General features: G+C 40.7%; 1 protein-coding gene across 1 annotated transcript in view; it reads right to left on the bottom strand.

Moving 5' to 3' along the window:
- The window catches only part of DPP4 (dipeptidyl peptidase 4), a 71,869-nt gene that overhangs the window by 12,183 nt on the left and 38,766 nt on the right, over positions 1 to 20,920 (bottom strand). Inside the window, exons 17-23 of the mRNA XM_020798351.3 lie at positions 20,668 to 20,715; positions 19,222 to 19,320; positions 14,832 to 14,901; positions 8,963 to 9,157; positions 8,576 to 8,630; positions 6,592 to 6,691; positions 3,420 to 3,484 (exon numbers count right to left, since the gene is read on the bottom strand). Coding sequence (XP_020654010.3) covers positions 3,420 to 3,484; positions 6,592 to 6,691; positions 8,576 to 8,630; positions 8,963 to 9,157; positions 14,832 to 14,901; positions 19,222 to 19,320; positions 20,668 to 20,715 — 632 coding nt within the window. The remainder of the gene's footprint in view (positions 1 to 3,419; positions 3,485 to 6,591; positions 6,692 to 8,575; positions 8,631 to 8,962; positions 9,158 to 14,831; positions 14,902 to 19,221; positions 19,321 to 20,667; positions 20,716 to 20,920) is intronic.

The following is a 20,920-nucleotide window of genomic DNA, read 5'->3' as shown; positions in this document are numbered from 1 at the left end:
CACTCAGGCTGCCTTAATAGAGCCCCAAGTTATTCAGCAACCAAAAAAAATCCCAAATGGAACATAATGAGGAGTGGGGTGAGGTGTGGGAGTGAGGCTGGCTAGAACAGATCAGGAAGTGGGAGTCCATTTATATGCAAAGCAGCTGTCGGGAGGAAAGGGCAGGGGACAACACAAGGGTGAAAATCTAGCTTGAGGGTATCAGGGACATTGTCTCTTTAAAAAGGGCAGTAGAAAAAAGGTCACAAAGACCTCTATGACCATCAAAGTTGAGCTCTCAGGCATGTATGTCTTCCATGAATGTGACCGAACTCCTACACAAGTCGTTCTAGTATGTGCTGTTTGCAGTTTGTGCAATCTGCACTTAATGCTGCTTACTTTCCTGGTATTCGTTATGCTCATTTCTGCATCAGCCGGCCGCCTGTGACATCTACAGAGGGAAAAGTATGACTTGTTCAAAGTTACCCAACAGGCATTCAAATGCTCCATTACCTAATTTTTAGTATTAAAATAACTCTCTAACAAAACCAGGTTGTTTTACCGGGGCTTTGCCCCTTGGGAGACCCTTGGGGCGAATGTTTGGCAGCCCCACCTTCTCTTCCCGGCTTTGCTCCACCTCCCGTCCACTCCCTTTATCTTAGGGCAGAATGAGATGCTGAATGCGAATGTGCATCACCAAAATCACAACAGCTATGTTAAGAAGGTAATTGGGGAGGAGATGCAGAAGGGAAGAGCTGGTGATGCTCAGTACTTCTCCTGACAGATGCATCCTTTTTCTGCTGCAGTCTCTTCCTCCACATTCTGTGAGAATGCGAGGCTCCAGGTGAATGCTTACAAGGCCAAATGTAGGTAAGGGACAATTACAGTGGATAAGTGTGGGATGAGAAAAGGATAAATTACACCCTAATTCACACTCATCAAATTATCTCAACACTTTCTTTTTTTAATTACAAAAAGGGCCATTCAACTTGGCTGCATATGTTTGTCTGTAACCACAAGTTTTTCTTTATTGTTTTAAATCCAGTTGCACCTTTGTTTAGCTTTCTCCACACTGAATTACACACCCTCCTAAGACATCTCACTGAATTCCTTGAAATGCTTCTGCTCACATACACCTATATTACATTCCCTTTGAGAGGTTTTTCTCCCTTTTATCATGTATGATGCACCTCTGGTTGGGCAGAAAGGACCGTCCAGCAATGGCAGAAGGTGGAGAATTGTCCCCCAATGACAGTAACAAAGTGAAAGCAGGAAACAGTATGACAAGAACAAAAAAGGGAGGATTTTTTAACAAGACGTCTGTCGGTGCAAATGCATCCTTTATTTAATTTTGGAGACACATATTATCCATCTACTTCTCTCTCTACCTCCACCCCCCCACCCCCTTTAGTTTAGGACCAGAGTTAATGTTTGCACAGACTCCATTTGAGCAAATACAGGAGAAGGCATGCTACTGTAACAAACAAAATGACACAAACCAATTCCTTGCTGATGTGGTTCATTCACATGGCAAGGATCTACGGAGAAGACTCTGATGATCCAATGTAAATTCAACTCTGAAATTGGTGTTACTGCAAAAATTCCCTAGTATTTTTAATTGAAAAAACCACAACACAACACAACATCATGTAATACCACAGGATAGCAAGGCAAGGTATGGGAAAAAAAGAACACAAGATTTTTATATAGCCAAACAGGGAGCTTGGTCAAGTCATTATCATCTTGAATTAATAATGCTGTTTTTATTCAATTAGTAGCTCAGTGAGTTGCTATTTGGCTGAGGAGCCAGAGGTTGGGAGTGCAATTCCCCACTGTGCATTACAGAAGACCCAGGCGGTGCAGCAAACTGCTCAGTCCCAGGTCAACCCCCAGAAGGAAAGAAAGGTAAACCACTTCTAAGTGCTCCCTACCTGGAAAACCCTGGAAAGGGTCACTGAAAGTCAGAACTGACTTGACAGCACATGGTTAATTTTTTTCAATACAGGCTGTATACATCTCATGATTATCACCTTGGTGGTTCTTGAAAGCATCTGAGTAATTTGGAATGAGTTTTGTATATTTGCCATACCATTAGCGAATGCACAAGTAACACTCCTCTCTCTTAACTGCACTCTCTGTGAGTGTGTGTACATTCAAGAGCAGTTGTGCAGGTAGCTCTTGGAAACACAGTTGCTTTGCATTTGCTTCCTACATGGCAAACCACTGGCCTAGGTAATTCAAATTCCTCCCCTGTTTATAATTCAAATTCCTCCCCTGTTTATGATTCAAATTCCTCCCCTGTTCACAAGATGAAGCTGCCTTTAAGCAATTATGGTGCTGTATTAAATTATCAAATGGATTTTGACAACATAGAGTAATACTACATTTGCTATGTGTAGCATAATAAAGTGCAGGTTTGCAGTAGTGATTTATTACATGCTTAGATATTTTTGTCATATGGAAGGACACGTGCAGGCAGGCAAACCAACAACCCAGAGTGTAGGAACAGTTATGTCTATAGTACAGTATTCTTAAACAGCAAACATGCAGAACATGTTTGTTCTATGTTGTAAGCCACCTAGAGTGGTCGAAATGACTAGATAGGCGGGGTATAAATGCAATAAATAAATAAATAAATAAATAAATAAATACATAAATAAATACATAAATAAATACATAAACAAACAAACAAACAAACAAACAAACAAACAAACACAGACAGAGTTCTAACTCCTGTCCTCTGAAGATGCCAGCCACAGAGACTGGCAAAACGCTGGGAAGAAAAATCTCCAGAATATGGCCAAACAGCCCGAAAAACCTATAACAATCCTCCGATCCCGGCTGTGAAAGCCTTCGAGAATACAGCAAACATGCAGGTTTAACTCTGGAATACTCTAGAATGTATTAGCAACACCCATGAAACCATTCTACGAGAGGGTGCTGATAAGTACTGAGCCTTTCCCCCCCAAAAAATTGAGCTAGGAAGCTATAAATTGCAGGGCGTATTGGCCTATTTGTAAATGTAAGCTCTGTATAAATCCAATACATTATCATGTCTTCCAAAATAAGTACAGGGTGCTATCCAATTAAGGGAACAGCAAGGGAAGTTTTATTCCTATCCCACTCTACTTTCCTACCTAACCTCAGGAGATGCTGGTCAAAAGAATTCATCCATGAGCAAACATCTTGTGACACAATGTTGGATATTCATTGGGGACTGGTTCCAACCCCCCCCCCACCCCACAGTGGGACCACAGTCTCTGGTTCCCTCTAGTTGCCAGTTCTGGTAATACACCTTCGAAACACCTATTTCTCAGGGTTTTATTTAATATTTTCAGGCAGTGGAAAAGTGAGACTGTGGGTACTGATCCTGTGAATATGTCAGTCCTACTGTAATGTAATTTTGTATGTATAACACATATTTGATAATATGGCCTTACCTCATAGTTGTGCAAGTTATCACCTGCTTCAGGAAGGCCCATGTAGCGTTCAGTATATATAGAATCTGGGGGGGGGGGGGAGAGAGAGAGAGAGAGGAAAACAATGATGTAAAATGCCATTATATTAAAAGTAGCGCTGATATGAATAAGAAAGGCTATGCATTCTTCTCCTTATTTTGACTTTCAATAAAGTAAAAGAAAAAGTCTTCTGTTACACTAAGAAAAGCAAGTTATTATTTCTCTCAATAAAGGATGGTAGGTAAACATATTTGTTGATTAATGTTTAGCATGTGGTTGCCCATGGCAACAGCAATGTCATGTATTCCCAACTACCTTACGCCAAAGTAAAATTGTTGTTGCTGCTTTGGCTGCTGCTGTTATTATTGTTTTTCATCAGTGAAATATTTCCTGAGAGTATGATAAAATAATGTGTTTGCATCCTTCAGATCTGCAATTGCAGGTTTTTTAAAAAAGGTTATTGGCTTGGATATAGATTTTAATCAGAGATGTTGAGCTCAAGAGACACTCCTGCTGTTGGCACTGCAGTCGGCACCTTTTGCTGGTCCCTTCCTACCACCCTCTGGGCGCCCACTGGTTTGTAAAATTGAGATTCCATGGAAGAAGTTTCCAGGGGTTGAACAGAAAGGGTGATCAGCCAAAGGGATCACTCCACTAGCTTAGGCAGCTTCTGTGGAGAAAAGAGTCCCTTCTGTGGAAAGTGAACTCTGGATCAGAGCCATTGCATTTTGTTAAAGATGCATATTAAGATGTTAAAGCGTGGGATGGAAGCAGGGGAAATAAAACCAAAAAAGAAATCATAAGCTGAGAGGGAGGGACCCGGCTACAAGGTGTGTACATGCAATGAATTAAGAGGTACAAGTGAGTGGCAAAGGCTTCCCAGTCAGCAAGATACCATGTGCAATAGACTCAAAGTGCATTATTATTATTATTTTTTTGGTCAACATCTGCTGCCCCACACCTCATCTCTCAGACCTTCCACAAACATGATTCATCAAGGAAGACATATACACCTGTTTCGTCTCTTTGTAGCTTCTGTTTCTTCAGGGGATTTTGGATGGGGGAAAAGAACAGTTATCACATATCACAGAAGTTGTCTTTTGACTCCTGGCCTCTTTAATCTAACACAAAAGTTTATGCCAAATCATGACTTGCCATATTTCACTAGCCAGTCCTGGTTTCCAGTTGCTTGCCCGAGATATTTTGGTGTACAGGAACCAGCAGAACAGTTGACTGTTATACATACTGTACAAGCAGAGTGGAGGGCCACCCCAGCAAAGACACCTTAGAAAATCACCTGGACCAACCCTCCACACATGAAGCAGGCTAACTATCAGAGCCTGGGAAATCCCCAAGCTGGGGGGCTTCATAAATTGTAAACCTTCTCCATCTATAGGACTTTCATTCCATCCTGACACCACCAACACAGGCTTCCCAAGGTCCCAGCTCTTGCACTTCCCATTCCCTTCAGAGAGCTTCACATCTCTATAACCAGGAGCTTGCTGCCCTACAGATACTAAATGAACCTTATGGGGGGGGGGGGGGAGGGGAAGCTCCTCCCATTTTACTAGATTCTAGCACCTTACAGCTGGAGAGCTGCAGGTCTCTGAAACAGATTTCTGGCTCACATTTTCATGCTATTTTCACAAGTTTTGTTTGGGGGGGGGGAAACCCCAAACAAACCAACAAACGTATTCGCAAAGGCTTTCACGGCCGGGATCTAATGGTTGTTGTGGGTTTTTCAGGCTCTTTGGCCGTGTTCTGAAGGTTGTTCTTCCTAGCGTTTCGCCAGTCTTGTTAGCCGGCATCCTCAGAGCACAGAGTGCTGTCCTCCGAAGATGCTGGCCACAGAGACTGGCGAAACGTTAGGAAGAACAACCATCAGAACACGGCCAAAGAGCCCGAAAACCCCCCCACACACAAAAAAAACCCCAACAAACCCTGGAATCTTTCTTGACCACAGGTGACCTTAGGGCAAAGAATAACGTGTGATGTCATAGGATGTCAAAGCCTCTGTCAACCATTCCCAACTTCAATAAAGCTACTATAGTCTCTTCAACTTCTATGCCCCTAAAATTGAATACCACAACTCCAGTGGTTTCATTTTAGACATTTCAAGTATATTGAAAATGAAACCACTGGAGTTGCAGTATTCAATTTTTTAGTAACTGATTGTCCCACTTGGGCATATGCAACTAGACTAATGGATGTAATTTGTAGGCTGAATATACATTTTTTTTCTAATAGTAGACTAACCCATAGTTTCTGGGACTGATAGTGGGAAATGAGCTCTTAAATATTATTCAAAGCAGATGGCAAAAGCCCTTAATGAAATCCACTAATTGTCTGCCAGCAAATTTAGTAAATCCATACTGTCCTATAGTTTTTTTTTAATTAAAATAAACTTGGTAGCTACGGAAGCCATCCCAAAGAGAAAGATGGACAGGGCATCTCTTCCTGCCCTGTAGTTCAAGTAATCCTATACCTTGGAAAAGAAGAGAGATAAGATGTAGGGACTTAATTGTCACACCTGGCCTCGGGAAGCTTTCTAGAGTTTTATAAAGCAAACTAATGCTAACACCTCCACTAGTTACTGCAATTTAATATTCTAATTCCAATATCTACATTAATAAGAAATAATCAATAATATAAATGACAGAAAGGATTAAATATATGACCCCTCTCCCTTTGAAGCTCACTGTAAGTAAAGGAAGTTAGTAGCACTGCTAATGAATTTTATGACATTCAGAAATGATCCCTCAACACTTTGGAACACATGGCACTTTAGAGGAATGCAAATGCAGACATTTGCATTATAGTAAAATTTTCAAATATTAAGGAATTTTCTGCCTTTTAAAGGTTAAGCAGATTATTTTTTCCTTTTCACATCCAAGTTTCTCATTGGAAAATATGAATCCAGGGACACTGTGTAATGCCTTGCACACAAGTTCATGAAGGCAGACCAAATGGCACTTTGTGTGGGAGGAGAATGCATTCATATATTTTAAAAAAAAACCTTCTATGTCTTAGAAAGGAGCCTTCACCATGCAAGGGATATGAAGCATTTGCAGGCATGATTTTGTAATGCTTTGCAGAACAGCTTTCTTTTTTTTCTTTTTTTCTCTCTTTTTGTTGTATAGAATGAATCACATACCATAATACTGCCAGCGTGACACAGGGGCAACCGCTATTCCACACTTGAACACGCCACTTCCTGATCCAAGCACCATGGAGGACACATAGCCACCGTATGACTAGGAGGAAAGAAAGACTATTATTGAAAACAGATCTGTTGTTAATCTCCTTCCACTGTGAGTGGATCATGCCTCCATTTTCAGAGTTTTACCTGTGCCTCTGTTTGCCTAGGAATGAACCACAGCCAGGCATTCGCTCGGTGGCAAGGGAGCCATTCCATCACAGCTCAGTTCTATGCCTCACACAGAACATAAGGACTTGTCTGCCAGGTGTGAAAAGCCCATATTGGAAATTCTCCCTACATAGTCCCAGTTTCTCTGTGGGGCAACTCATGTACATAAGGGCAGTCGGAAGTCTGCTTTTCTCTTGCTGCTTATTTTCAAGTATCTACTATTCATTTCCATCACTGTGCTGGGACGAACCATGTTAAAACGGCTGTGATACCATATATATACATACTACAGATTTCTTGGTGGACTAAGACAGCGGTGATGTTTCTGCCTTTGTAGAATTCAAAAGTGTGTGTGTAAGAGAGAGAGAGAGAGATTGCTGATCAGTTTTGCATTAGTCTGAACAGCAAGGCATATTCTACATCCCCCTTGAGCATGCAGATATCACATTGATTCAAGCGCTCTAGCATCTGAGCGCTGTGGAACCTCAGCGGAGGTTCTAGAGCCATGGCAGCTCCAGCATGGCAACTGAACCACAGCTGGAAAGCCCATCTTTACTTAGGATGGGTTTCCAACTTTGCTAGGAAAGCAGAAGAGGTCGGGAATAAGCACTTGTCCTTCTACAAACACTCAGCACGCCTATGTTCAGTATCAGGATAGCCGGTCCCTGCATGGGTGTGAGCTGTCATCAACAACAGCCTGTGCTCACACCCGCGGCAGTACAGCCATTGTGCCAGCACACTTTGCCCTCTAACACCATCTGCCACAGCTTGAAAGTGGGAATTCCCTTCTACATCAGCTGCAGCATCACCTTGTGAGTTGATTGCTAGGGACAGACTGCTGGCCTAGAAATCCCAGATTATTTTTTCAAAAGATACCAGTTTACCTCATCTGCTCTAAAACTCTGAAAGGGTGGAAATGTGCATGTTGGGATTGGGAAGAATTCTCAGGATATCCATTAGGCATCCCTCCTTCTATGCTGGCTGCAGAAAGGAAATGGGTGTTGAGACATCATCCCTAAAGCCCCTTGCTTACAGCCAACAGTTTGTAAGAAACGATGACCTGGCAACTCATCTTGTCCTTTCCCCGTCCAAAGATGGCTACATGTTTACATTAAAAACAAAACAGTGCAGAAAGGAGGGTAGACACATCATCACTTTTAAAAGCTGGTACATGGTTGTGTCACCACACTGTGGGAAGGATAAACAGGAAGGAGCAACACAGAAAGCCTGTGAACTTAAGCACAGTATTAAGCAAGCGTGTTTGGAACAAAGAGAGCTTCTTTGCAAGAAAATGTGTACTAGGTTGGCTCAGCTAAGTGGGTCACACTCTCACACCCCACAGGGTCCTCCTTTGCAAAGCTCTCCCCCCAAAGCTGTACCCCAGATGCCCCCACATCTTTTTTTAATCCATCATTTCACCCACTTCATCCATGAGACAGGAACAGCTCAATATCAGAGAAAGGCAATGGTAACTGTATCACGCTGCAGGAAAACTCACTCTTTTCTCTGATCGGTGACAAATCTAAACAGTAGGTTTCTGCCCAACAAGAGCAAAATTCCTCCTCTGCCTTTTTTTTAAAGTGCAAGTAGCGTGGGGGTAGGTGGCCTAGGGAGGAACCTCCATGGACTGGATAGGGGAGCCCCATGCACTGCATCCAGCCTGTCTTTTCTCCATATGATTGCAGCTTGTGCATTATTATTTTTTCTTAATGACAACAGGATGTTCTAAACCATTTAACTTACATAAAGGAGGAATAGCTTTAATACTTACCCAGCCCCAGATAGCTATTCTTGTCTTATCAACAAAGCTCATTTCAGAAAATGTTCTGTAAAAAAAAATACACATAAAATACACAAGGTGCAATTCTTCAAGAAAAAAGCATGCCATTTTCAACACTTCACATGGCCCCACCCCACTCCAAGCAATCTCTTATCTCCTCCCACTCCCTCCATGCTTCCTGGAGGACAAGTAAGAGGAACATCAAGTTTTATAAAACCTCTGGCACCAATTCTTACAGACCCAGTCATTTTTTAGCCATCTTTATTTTTCACAACATATCTGGCTCTGAAGGAAGCACATATGGTAGCCTGTGTCTCATGCGAATGCTAAGATCCAGGCAGGACAAGGTCTGCTCGAGATGCTTCAGCGTGTGCTTACTTAGCGGCCAGGATCTGGTCTTCAACTTCATAGGTTCCCAGTCTTCGATATATTGCATGCATGATTTTGTCTCCTTGGTAGCCACTTCCTCTGCCATCAAAACTGGCTACAATAACCCCCTCTGTGCTTGCGAGGTATGTAGCCCAATTGATCCGGTAGGCGGCATCTGCTTTCTGGCTGCAGGGGCCTGCATACCTGTGGAAAGAAGGCCAGGTTATTTTTATATGTGGTAATTTTTATATTTATATATATTTTTACACACACGCACACACACACTTAAAGGGAACCACCATTCTGGGAAAACAAACTGCATCGGGAACTGAAAAACCAAAAACTGCTGCTCACCTGAACTTTTCAGAAGAACTATTTTACATACACATGTAAAGAGCATTATGCAGCTGTTAAAAAATTTCACAGGCATTATACAGCTGTGAAAGAATTTTTGTTTTATGGCATTGATAAATATGTTATGGAGGGTCTTTGGCTATTTCAATACAGAGAGGCCTAAAGAAACAAAAGGAGTAATATCTCTATCTCTACCTAATACAGTATGACACCCTTATCCACAGATGGATATCCATGGTTTCATTTATCTGCAGTTTGCTGCAGCCCTACATACAACACACAAGGGTGCCTTCTTGTGGCCTTTGTTCCACCGCTTTGTACACTGTATATAGGGTTCCCTTGTATCTGTAGTTTCAGGCATGCACCATAGATTGTAAAACGATAAATCTAAATAGCTAGAGAAGGAGATATATATAGCTATACTGTATAGCTGAGTTCACTGGTTTAACAGCTCAATGAGATGGAGCACCTGGCTGTAAAGATAGGGATTGGGAGTTCAGTTCTCCCTGTGGTCCTAAGAGAAGAGGCAACCTGTATACTCTTGGGCAAGCTCCCAGGACCTCACTAGAAAAAGGGAACAGCAAACCACTTCTGAGCACTCTCTCTATAGAAAATTCTAATGTTGCCTAGCCTGCTTGCATGGCACCATACAGAGCTTGTAAATGGAAGTCGAGGGGGTCAGTCAGCTCCGATCAGTGCCAGGTGAATGTTACATCATATTTCTGGAAACACGGTGACTGGCACGAACATTCAGCACAGCACTGCTGAAAATATAAGATGGATATAACTGCTGGCTCTGCCACTCAGCTCCCATCCTCAAAGTGGCAGCACCACCAGGTTAGCCTGGCCACTGGCAGGATGAAAGTGGCTAGCAATCGCATCATTACCAAACAGCCTAAATGGTTATGAGAGTTTGCAGCACTGCCAAGCAGGAATGCAGGTCAGCATTAGCAGAGTGGCTAATGACTTGCAGTATACTAAGATCTCAATAAAGTGTGGCACCAACCCTGATCAAAAGGAGGCAAGTGTTAAGAGATTATCTGTGTCAAAAGAATTAATGGCAGAGATTGCCTTGATATATCCATGACATCAGCCCATTTCAACTGATACAACAATCTACCAAAGTGACAGGTTCTCATGGATGTTTTCCTTGAAAAAGGTCTGGAGCTAAATGGTATACTAAGTTCCCTAGGAAAGACCCAACCTGGTTTGCTTGCATTGCAGCAGAACCTAAACATTTATATATTTATTTACAAGTTTAGCCGCACCATTAGCAGTGGTCTCTGAGCACTGTACAACAATGTTAAAGCTTTTAAAAACATTAAAACCATTAAAAATAGGCAATATTATAGTAATATCCTATACTAAAAACAATGATTAGAACATTAATATTAATAAATTTATGCATTTGCCTCTAGGCATCCTTCAATCTAAAACATGCCTGAGATGTCCAGAGTCCATTTCCATATTCTTTTATCTACACAGTATCCTAAAAGCTGCACATTCATGTTCCAATGGATCAACAAGACAAAAGAATTACTTTTGCTGTTTAGAATTTTTATACAAATGTCCATGTTAATGACTGCCCACTGAAATTTTAAGCAGGCAAGTAAGTAATAATTCCAGTGATCATTATGCAACAGTACATGCATATATTTAGAAATATAAATTAGAATTTTGTGGCAATATATATTAAGATTACAGAAAGCTTGAAGAGTTGCAACTGATATATGAGATATTCCTTACAGCCATTTTTCTGTAAATACAGATTATTTCCTCTCTATTTACTATGAAAAGCAAATTCCTCTAATTTGCAATTAGAAAAAAATGGGGTAATGAATGCAAATACATTAATATGTGCAGAGTAGTGTGAAGGAGGAAAGGATCCAAGAGCATATGTTCAGGGTCCAGCGAACATGTCTTGTTATGTTTCTGAATTGCCTTTTACGGGATAAGTAAGAAGGAACACTATCTTTTTTTTTCCTAACTGCGCAACACATAAATGTTGGAACTAACTAGTCCATGTTCTTCTTCTTTTACCTGTGACTATTGCTTGGCCATTGTCTTCTGGGCTAGTTGTTTCCATGGCACATTACAGTCTTGATCTAGAGATAATCTATGAATATCAGTAGGAGTGTTTCAGTCGATTTTAACAGACTCTGGATGGGTCTCAACAGAATTAATAAACCAGCTGTTTTCAGCAGAATGTTGACTCTTTGCCCTCCAAGCTAATGAGCTCCTCCTGTGTACCCTTGCTTCCTAATGACAGCAGGGAATGCAAGAAGAAATCAACACCTTCTAGGAAAGTCACATTTAGGAAGGCATCTTTCTCATTGCTCTTTGTTATTGACTGCAGGGTTATCAAAGGCAAGCTTAACTTGAAAAACAAAAAACACCCAACAGCAATTCTAAGTAGTCCTTAAGATGTTCTTCACATAGGAAGCTAAAATGCAAATATGAACTAAGGTAACAATAAATGCTACAAATACTCTATTTCCTCTGCCTTTTGCTTGAAAAATTGTGCTGCATTTTAATTAATATTAAATGGCAAAACAAAGTAAACTGCAAGCTTCATGTGTGGAAACAGATTTTATCAGGACTCCTTGAAAAAAATTGGTGGAAAATCACACTTTGGACGAGAGCTTGGTTCTTCTCAAAGGAAATGATGGAGCACAGGAAGGGTAGGAGGAAAATCAAGCCCACAAATTCAACTGTTTCAACTCGGCCAAATGCTTCCCACTAGTCATGTACAACAGAAACAATGTGCATGTTATTTCGTGCTGAGTGGAGGAGAGCAATAACCTTTTCCACCAACCTCTTTCATCCAGGAAACATGATAGACACTATTTCCTCAACATGGATGGACATGATGCTTCAAAGGATTCAATAATGTACTCAATGGCTTCTTTTGACTGGGCCTCATTCTCAATGAGTTAATTAACACTTCCTGCATATGAAGGCTGTGCTGTTGGAATCCCTGCCCTGCCTCCTCATCTGAGTGGGCGGCTGCCCGAGGAGGCGGAGGAGGGAAGCAAATGCTCCTACTGTGACTGTACAGTCACACAAAGAGCAGGAGAAAAGCAGCACATACCGGCTGGTGAGTGGAGGAGTTGGATGGGTGGTGGGAGAAGGGAACACGCCACACCTGTGGTGCCACACTGATGACTTGAGATAGCATGGCACAAAGTGCTTCATACCCATCTCTAATTTGAAACAGTAGTAGTCCATAAAAGCTTGTGCCATCATGAGATTTGTTAATCTTTAAGGTGCCATAAAACTCTTCCTTGGTTTTTGCAATACAAAAACATAACCTCAGCATCACTGTATTTTAAAATTTCATATACCAATGTAATGGCCAGAAGAGATGCTGGTTGTATTCCCAGGCACAAACTAGATCAGGCAATTGGGTGCATGCCCTGAAACATAGTGAGCACATCCATTAGTGCCAACTAGCTGTCATGGCTTAAGTAAGTAGGCAAGTAAGTATGTGCCATCAAGCCAATTCTGATTCATGGCAACCCTTTTCAGGGTATTCCAGGTAGAGAACACTCAGGAGTGGTTTCCCAGTCCCTTCTTCTGGGGGCACCCTGGGACTGTGCCGCTCACCCAAGGCCATATAAGCTATCTCTGTTCACAGCAGACAGAGTAGGGAATTGAACTCCCAGCCACCTCAGTGTATAGAACAGCTCCATACACTGAGCTATTCAGCGCAATTGTGTGCCCTTGAGCAAACTCTAACTTATGGCAAGTACAGTGGTGCCTCGCACAACGATTGCTTCATACAACGATGAATTCACACAGCGATGGGTTTTTTTGAGGAATTTCCCCCATCGTTTAACGATGTTCTCTATGGGGGAATTTCACTTAACGATGTCCCTTTTTGCTCATTTAAAAGTGTCTTAAAATGTTTGAAACCTGTTTTAAATGCTTGGATTCCATAGTGCACCTTGTGAAACATGTGCAAACTTAATTTGGTTTTGTTCTGAGTCTTCATTAACTTTTGGTGATTTTTTTATTTTCCCCATTTAAATCAATTGAATGGACAGTTCCATGCATTTAAATAGGGAAAACAAAAAATCACCAAAAATTAAGGACGACTCAGAACAACACCAAATTAAGTTTGCATAGGGTTCAGGAGGTGGGCTAACGATTGCAAGCATTTAAAACCTGTTCCAAACATTGTAAGGCACTTTTAAATGAGCGAAAATGGATATCGGAAAGGGCTCTTTGATCTCCGTTTTCCTGCTTTTGAAGCTCTTTCTGATGTCTGTTTTCACTCCTGTAAAAGTGCCTTACAATGTTTGGAACAGGTTTTAAATGCTTGCAATCGTTAGCCCACCTCCTGAACCCTATGCAAACTTAATTTGGTGTTGTTCTGAGTCGTCTTTAATATTTGGTGATTTTTTGAATTTTCTCTCATTGGAATGCATTGAACTTTCCGTCCAATGCATTCCAATGAGAGAAAATTCAAAAAATCACCAAATATTAAAGACGACTCAGAACAACATCAAATTAAGTCTGCATAGGGTTCAGGAGGTGGGCTAACGATTGCAAGCATTTAAAACCTGTTCCAAACATTGTAAGGCACTTTTACAGGAGCGAAAAAGGACTTTGCAAAGCCATTGAAATGTATTGAGTTGGCTTCAATACATTCCAATGGAGGAAACATTGTTTCACTCAACGATGTTTCCTATGGGTTTTTTCACTTAAAAACGGCAATCCGTTCCAATTGGAACGGATTAACCGGTTTTCAATGCATTCCTATGGGAAATGGTGTTTCACAGAACGATGTTTCACACAACGTTGATTTTTTTGGAACCAATTAACATCGTTGTGTGAGGCACCACTGTATTTAGACAATTTTATTTAAGAAAATGTAAAAAAGGTAGGCACAATGCATTTTATGTCCCTAAAGTGACAAAGTAACTTTAAATCTGCAAACAACACAACAAATAAGTGTATCCTATTTTTCAACTTCCTCAAAATTTCTGCCTCCCCCTCCCCCATATCATGAAATTTCTACAGTATTCAATATACTGTATCTGGAAATTTTATATCATTGGACTCTCCACATGTTTAGAAAGGATTAGCACATTTTTCTTGCTCAAATGATTATTCAGACATAGAAAGCCTAAATAAGGCTAAAATTAATCTTCAAAAGCTTGGGTGAAGTCAAACACTTTAAGCACATACCCAAAGATTACAATGAATGGTGCACATACCTTAATTTCAGAGACAGAGTCTTTCACAAGTCAAAAACAGATATGCTAAACACTTTGTAATTTTAGGCACTCAGAAGGTTAAAAAAAAAAGATGAGCAGCCAAGATCCGACAGGGTGACTGAGGATTCAATGCTAATAGAACCGGAATATTCTTTCCTCCCTCCTCTGCTGTGTGGTTTCCACAGTGTATGGAGGGGCTGCAGGAGGGAGGGTCACCAATTTTGGTGGAAGCAGAAGGATGTAGCAGAAGTATTCTGATCGGATTCTGGCCATAAGTAACAGGAGCAAACAGTCTGACTTACACATCAATGAGCAGAGGGTACTTCTTGGATTTATCAAAGTGAGGAGGTAAGATCATTTGATACCAGAAACCTGAAAACAAACATGAAACTGTGTCACTGATTTATGTGAACAACTAGTATATGAAAGACATACCAGGTCATATGAGGAATAAACTAGAAATGTCATTTGGATTTGGACAATTCCCTGAATTTAAATCCAACTGATTTGGTAGATACCTCTGAAACAGAGGGATCCTGGCTCCGAACAGCCGAGAAGGTATGTTAGAAATCTGGGGACAGAATGACCAAAAAAAAAAAAAAAATCTCTGAAACTGATGCACTCATTTCAGGGGCTCCATACAATGAGAATACTGTAAAGTGGAGAGAAAGGGATAGAGGTAGAGTTTTGTGAGTAGGAGTACTTAGAGCATTTTTTGAGCTATTACTTCCAAGAAAAGGGATGTTAACTTAAAAATTAATGAGGGGAATAGGTGAGAGAAAGAGAGAAAGAGAGAAAGAAAGAGAAAGAAAGAGAGAAAGAAAGAGAGAAAGAGAGAAAGAGAGAGAGAAAGAGAGAAAGAGAGAAAGAGAGAAAGAGAGAAAGAGAGAAAGAGAGAAAGAGAGAAAGAAAGAAAGAAAGAAAGAAAGAAAGAAAGAAAGAAAGAAAGAAAGAAAGAAAGAAAGAAAGAAAGAAAGAAAGAAAGAAAGAAGTAGGCTCTCCTAAAACTAGGAGGATGTAGCACTAGGTGCTCACTTGGGAATGCTAAATGTTCAGTTCTTTGCCACTGTACATTTGATGCCCACCATCAACTCCATCCTATTGCACTTCCTGTGACTTTGTTGCTAACTGAGCAGAAACCAAGTAAATTTCATACTGTTTTATATCCATCATCATTTACCAGCTCCGGCACCTACTGTTCTGAAATTTTACACATTTTATTGCCCAGTCTGAATCATACTCTCACAAAAAGGATGGTGTTTATTCCCAGACGAGTGGATATAAAAGGAGAGGAGGAGGAAAGAGTTATGCTTGAAACATGACAACTGAGATAGGACAGTTGCTTGGGTTTTCTGCTCTTTCTTCCCTCCTTTCTTCATTCACCCTTTTATTTATATGCCACCTTCTACAACAACAAGTTTAACTGTACAGTAATAACAAAACTATATTAAAAACAATTAAACATCAATCAGAATTTAAAACATTTTTTAAAAATAAATATATATATATCTAAATGTTATAGTGTGTGACCTCGATCTTTACTTATTGCTTAAAAGCCTTTCTGAAAAGGAAGGTCATTGCCTGACAACAAAAGGGCAAGAGGGAAAGAGCCAACCTGGCTTCTCCGGGCAGTGCATTCTAAAGCCTGGGAGCAGCCACTGGGAAGGTCTTGTTGGTTTGAAGTGCTGCTGGAGAGAGTGGGGTTTTTTGGCAGTGGTGACGGAGGGAAACAGCGGGAAGAGGGACAGTTCACATTAAAAGACAGGGGCTGCTGCTCCCAATGCAATCTGCAGCACAGAGCATGCAAAGGAAAAGTAGCACAGAAACTTTGAAACACAGCAAAGAAAGTGACAAAAAAAGGGGGGGGGAAATAAACCCAGAAAGGGTGGATGTCCAAGGAAGGGTTCCTCCTGGAGTGAAACCTTCCATAAAATAACTGTGCTTGTTAACCACCATGCAGGTGCTCAGCTATGCAGGAACAGTCAAAGTGACCTTGCCAACCCCTTTCTCATTATTGCATCAGTACACGTTGTCTGTGATGTGCCATCTTGTTGGAACTGACTTGTAGAGACCCTAATAGGGCTTTCATGGTAAGTGAGATATTTTAAGGAGTGGTTTTACCACACCCCCAATGAGTTTCCGTGGCTGAGCAGGCATTTGAATCCTGTTCTCCAGAGTCCTAGTCTGTCACTCTGTCCATTACACCACACTGGGTACATCACTACATTCTTTACAAAAAGAGTGTAATTTTTTTTCTGAAAAAAAAAAACCTAGGTATAGTGTACAGCGCCCATTAATATGATGCCCATATAATAGCCATATAGGTGGCAACCAACTGCCATTATTTGCAAGGCCTTGGAAGGGGACAGGGTTGTAATACAGATCCTGCCAAGCTCTATGTCTCCCCCACCCTCCTATTTTAGTTGAAAACACTCGAGCAGTTTTAGAAAAAAGCACTGTGTGTTCATATATCAAAAGTTCTACTTGTTTTGTTTTTGCTACTGATTACAGAGTCAAATGAATTATCACAACCTTCTTTATACAACATCGAACTGCCCAGACATCACAGTTTACATCCTACAAACCTGGGTTGCAATCCTATGTGTTTTAACCTGGAAGTAAACCTTCGGGAACACACTGGGATTTGTTTGCTGCTCCAGTATGTGCTGTCAAGTCACTTACAACTTGTAGTGATCCTACGAATTAATAACCTCCAAAAGGTCCAACCACAAACAGTCCTGCTCAGGCCTTGCAAAGTAAAGACTGTAGTTTCCTTTATTGGATCAATCCATTTTGTGTTAGGTCTTCCTCTTCTCCTACTGCCTTCCACTTTTCCCAGCATAATTGCCCTCTCAGTGCGCTTATGTCTTCCCACAACAGGTACAAAGCACATGAGCTTCAGTTTAGTAATGTTTGCTTCTAGTGAAAATGCAACCTTGATTTGATGAAGAACCACTTATTTGTCTTCTAGGCAATCTATGTAATCTGTAAAGCTCCCGTCTAACACTACTTTTTGAATGAAGGTCTACCCCCTTTTTTCTCCATTGTCCAACTATTCAGAAAGGCATATGCCCATATTACTTCTAATGAAAGCTGGTATTAAGTTGAATCATAAGAGGGCCACTTCAGTTCCACAGTATTATCTAAGTAAGACAGAACTACACTGCTGCTACTGCATTTATTCAGGATAAAAAAATGGATGGCTTGCAAATTGCTGAATTAAAAGGTGACCAGTGAGTGGGTGTTGCAAGAAGTCTCCATGCACAAAATAGAAAGAATGCTGATCAGATAGAATAAATGAGGAAAATCATGAATGGGAATGTAACAGGAGAATAAGTCCTGAGAGTTGCTTTATTAACAGAATATGAAGAAAGCTACTTCAGATTTCAGTGAGATGTGTGGGAATATACAGGGCAAAATTAATGACACTGTTGAATATAATCAATTTGAAACAGAAGCCCATGCATCTGAAAAATATGTGGGGTGGTTACTTTTTAAATATACCTTGTAATGGTAACAGCAAAATTATCTGCACAAGTTAAACAACATTGCTTTTTTAAAGCAAAAAAAAATAGTCATCTTGAATGTAAAACAACTACACTGGCTATCAATACAGATGCTTCTGAAGAGTATGGAATGTGGTCTGAACCCCTTTCTCTGCAGTGCTGCTAATACCACTCTGGTCCTTGAAGGCTACTCTCATTTGGAAACAAAACAAACTTAAATTTGCAGCCTGTTTAGAAAAACAAATACTTTGTCTTACCCATTAGCTCCTACCCAGGAAAGGTGATGCAGTAAGAGAGGGGAAAGAACAGATTACAAGAAGATGAACATCCAAGTGACAAGAAAGAGGCTATCTCTATATTTCATTTATTAAGCCCTCTTAGACTCCAAATTTCAACTTACTAGACATATTATTCAGAAGGAAGCACAAACATAAATAAACACAGAGGATATTGCATGAGTATAAGTGTCACAGAAAAAAGAAAACCAGGAACAGAGAAGAGCTGCAGAAAAAGAAGTGTCACATATAAAGACTAGTTTCCCTTCCCTTTGCTAGAAACATCTTGCTCTAAGTTCAACGGACTACTCCTATGGAATAAGTGCAATGCCACTCCAGACTCAGCACAGAAACTATCTGCTGAATGGCCTTACTTCAGTTCAGTAACAGGCCAGGTTGACAGCTTTTTTGGCAAACCATTTAACAATGACGTTTGTACAGTACTTGATGTCTGCATAAGGTTTGTGAGGGAATGAATTAGGCAATATCTATCTGTGACACAAACGTCAATGGAAGGCTCATTCTTTTCCACTGTGCCAACTATGCCGGCCTTCCTGAATCAACGTATCTGACATCCAAGAAAGCCTCCAGCTGAAAGCAGGCTACTTTATTATAAGAACCCCTAGCCACATAAAGGAAATAAAACACAACTGGTTTCAACTATACACACTTGGCAAATGTAATGATCATAAAGCATGGGAAGTCAGGTTGATGGTAAATTGAATGTTGAAAGATTCTTAAGGAAAGGCACTACTGAGCATGAAATGAAAAATATTCCCTTTCAATATATAATTTTAAAAAATTAGGATTTCACAAAGGCATTCTACTTATGTGTTTGCTATTTCACAATACAAATAGATGTAAAATTCGTTTAATTATGCATAGGAGTTAAACTTGGTTTGTATACTTACGTCCTCCATGCAGTGAAATGGTCTCCAGTACTTTGGAGGGCATCTGGATATCCTTCAGCAAATTACTGAGGTATGTATTGTTTTCCAAGACCCTAATAACTACAAAAACAAAGAAAGAACAGGTAGTTATGGCAGCTAAAATTACCTGTGCCCAGAGACTCGTTTTTAAATTGGAGGTTACACACAAAGCTCAACAAGTGTAAAAACACAGTCGTTAAAATAAGTTTCATCTCCTTGAAAGTGGAACAGATACATTAGCATTAAATACTGTCACGATTCCACGCGGCTCCTGATTGCTTCACCAAACTAGGAGCTCACGTTACGTGCCCCTCAGCTGCCACCAGTTGATTTCATCAACAATACCTATTATTAATGATAGATGTCCAGGCCACATGTCATTTTAAAAGAACCAAATAGAAATTGTTTATTGATACAGGTGTTGACAGAACAAGCAATGTTGTTAACTCTTAAGCAAACATTCTTCTTTATCCACCCTCAACCACCACTCTCCTACCCAAACTCTACCAAACTCTCTAACACTCTAATTCTCCATCTCTAGAACCCTCTCTAAACCTTATCTAAACTCCTCCTTCTGCTGCTGAGTCTCTTATACCTTGTGACTCTGCCCCTACAGCACTCCTATTGGTCTATGCAAATACCATATGAATATTCATGACCTGGGTGAACACCACAGATACACTGTAAATTTAATATGGCAACACTTACATTATGTGTTTCGTTATCAATTACACAATTAAGTAATAGTGATGTTGAGGAAGAAAGCACCATGTTGAATTCCTTTCCCAGACATCTACCATGATGAGGGAGGTCCCTTGTTTTCTCAGAAGTTCAACAGAGAATAAAGGTAAAGGTAAAGGTTCCCCTTGACAATTTTTGTCCAGTCGTGTTCGACTCTAGGGGGCGGTGCTCATCCCCATTTCCAAGCCATAGAGCCAGTGTTTTGTCCGAAAACAATCTTCCATGGTCACATGGCCAGTGCGACTTAGACACTGTTACCTTCCCACCGAGGTGGTCCCTATTTATCTACTCGCATTTGCATGCTTTCAAACCGCTAGGTTGGCGGGAGCTGGGACAAGCGACAGGAGCTCACTCCGTCGCGTGGATTCGATCTTACGACTACTTGGTCTTCTGACCCTGCAGCACAGGTTTCTGCGGTTTAGCCCACAGCGCCACCACGTCCCTTCAACAGAGAATACTCTGACATAATTATGCACAAAGGAACTGACTTAAATATGCACAAGGAACTAGATTTGGTGGACAGAGTGCCTGAAGAACTATGGATGGAGGATCGTAACCTTGTACAGGAGGCAGCAACAAAAAACATCCCAAAGAAATGGAAATGCAAGAAAGCAAAGTGGCTGCCCAACGAGGCCTTACAAATAGCAGAGAAGAAAAAGGAAACAAAATGCAAGGGAGCAAACATACCTCCGTCTGTACTGCTGTCATGCAAGGTGAAGTAAGGCAGGCCAGGACCTGTCATTAGCAGAATGTTAATACAACTGTCTCTGTTTTTAATTAAGACATCCAGCAAATCCACTTAAAAATTATATCAACAAATTTTTAATCCAGCCCATATCACAGATATGTCTGGGAATTCTCAGGCCATGGGAATGAGCACTAAAATCACCTTATCAAAATCTTTAAACATTTCAAATACTGTGCTTTAAAACAATTTAAC

The sequence above is a fragment of the Pogona vitticeps genome, chromosome 1 (assembly GCF_051106095.1).
Source record: "Pogona vitticeps strain Pit_001003342236 chromosome 1, PviZW2.1, whole genome shotgun sequence".
NCBI classification, from domain to species: domain Eukaryota; kingdom Metazoa; phylum Chordata; class Lepidosauria; order Squamata; family Agamidae; genus Pogona; species Pogona vitticeps.
Note: the sequence above shows the minus strand (reverse complement) of the source record. Positions and strands in the feature narration are given on the sequence as shown.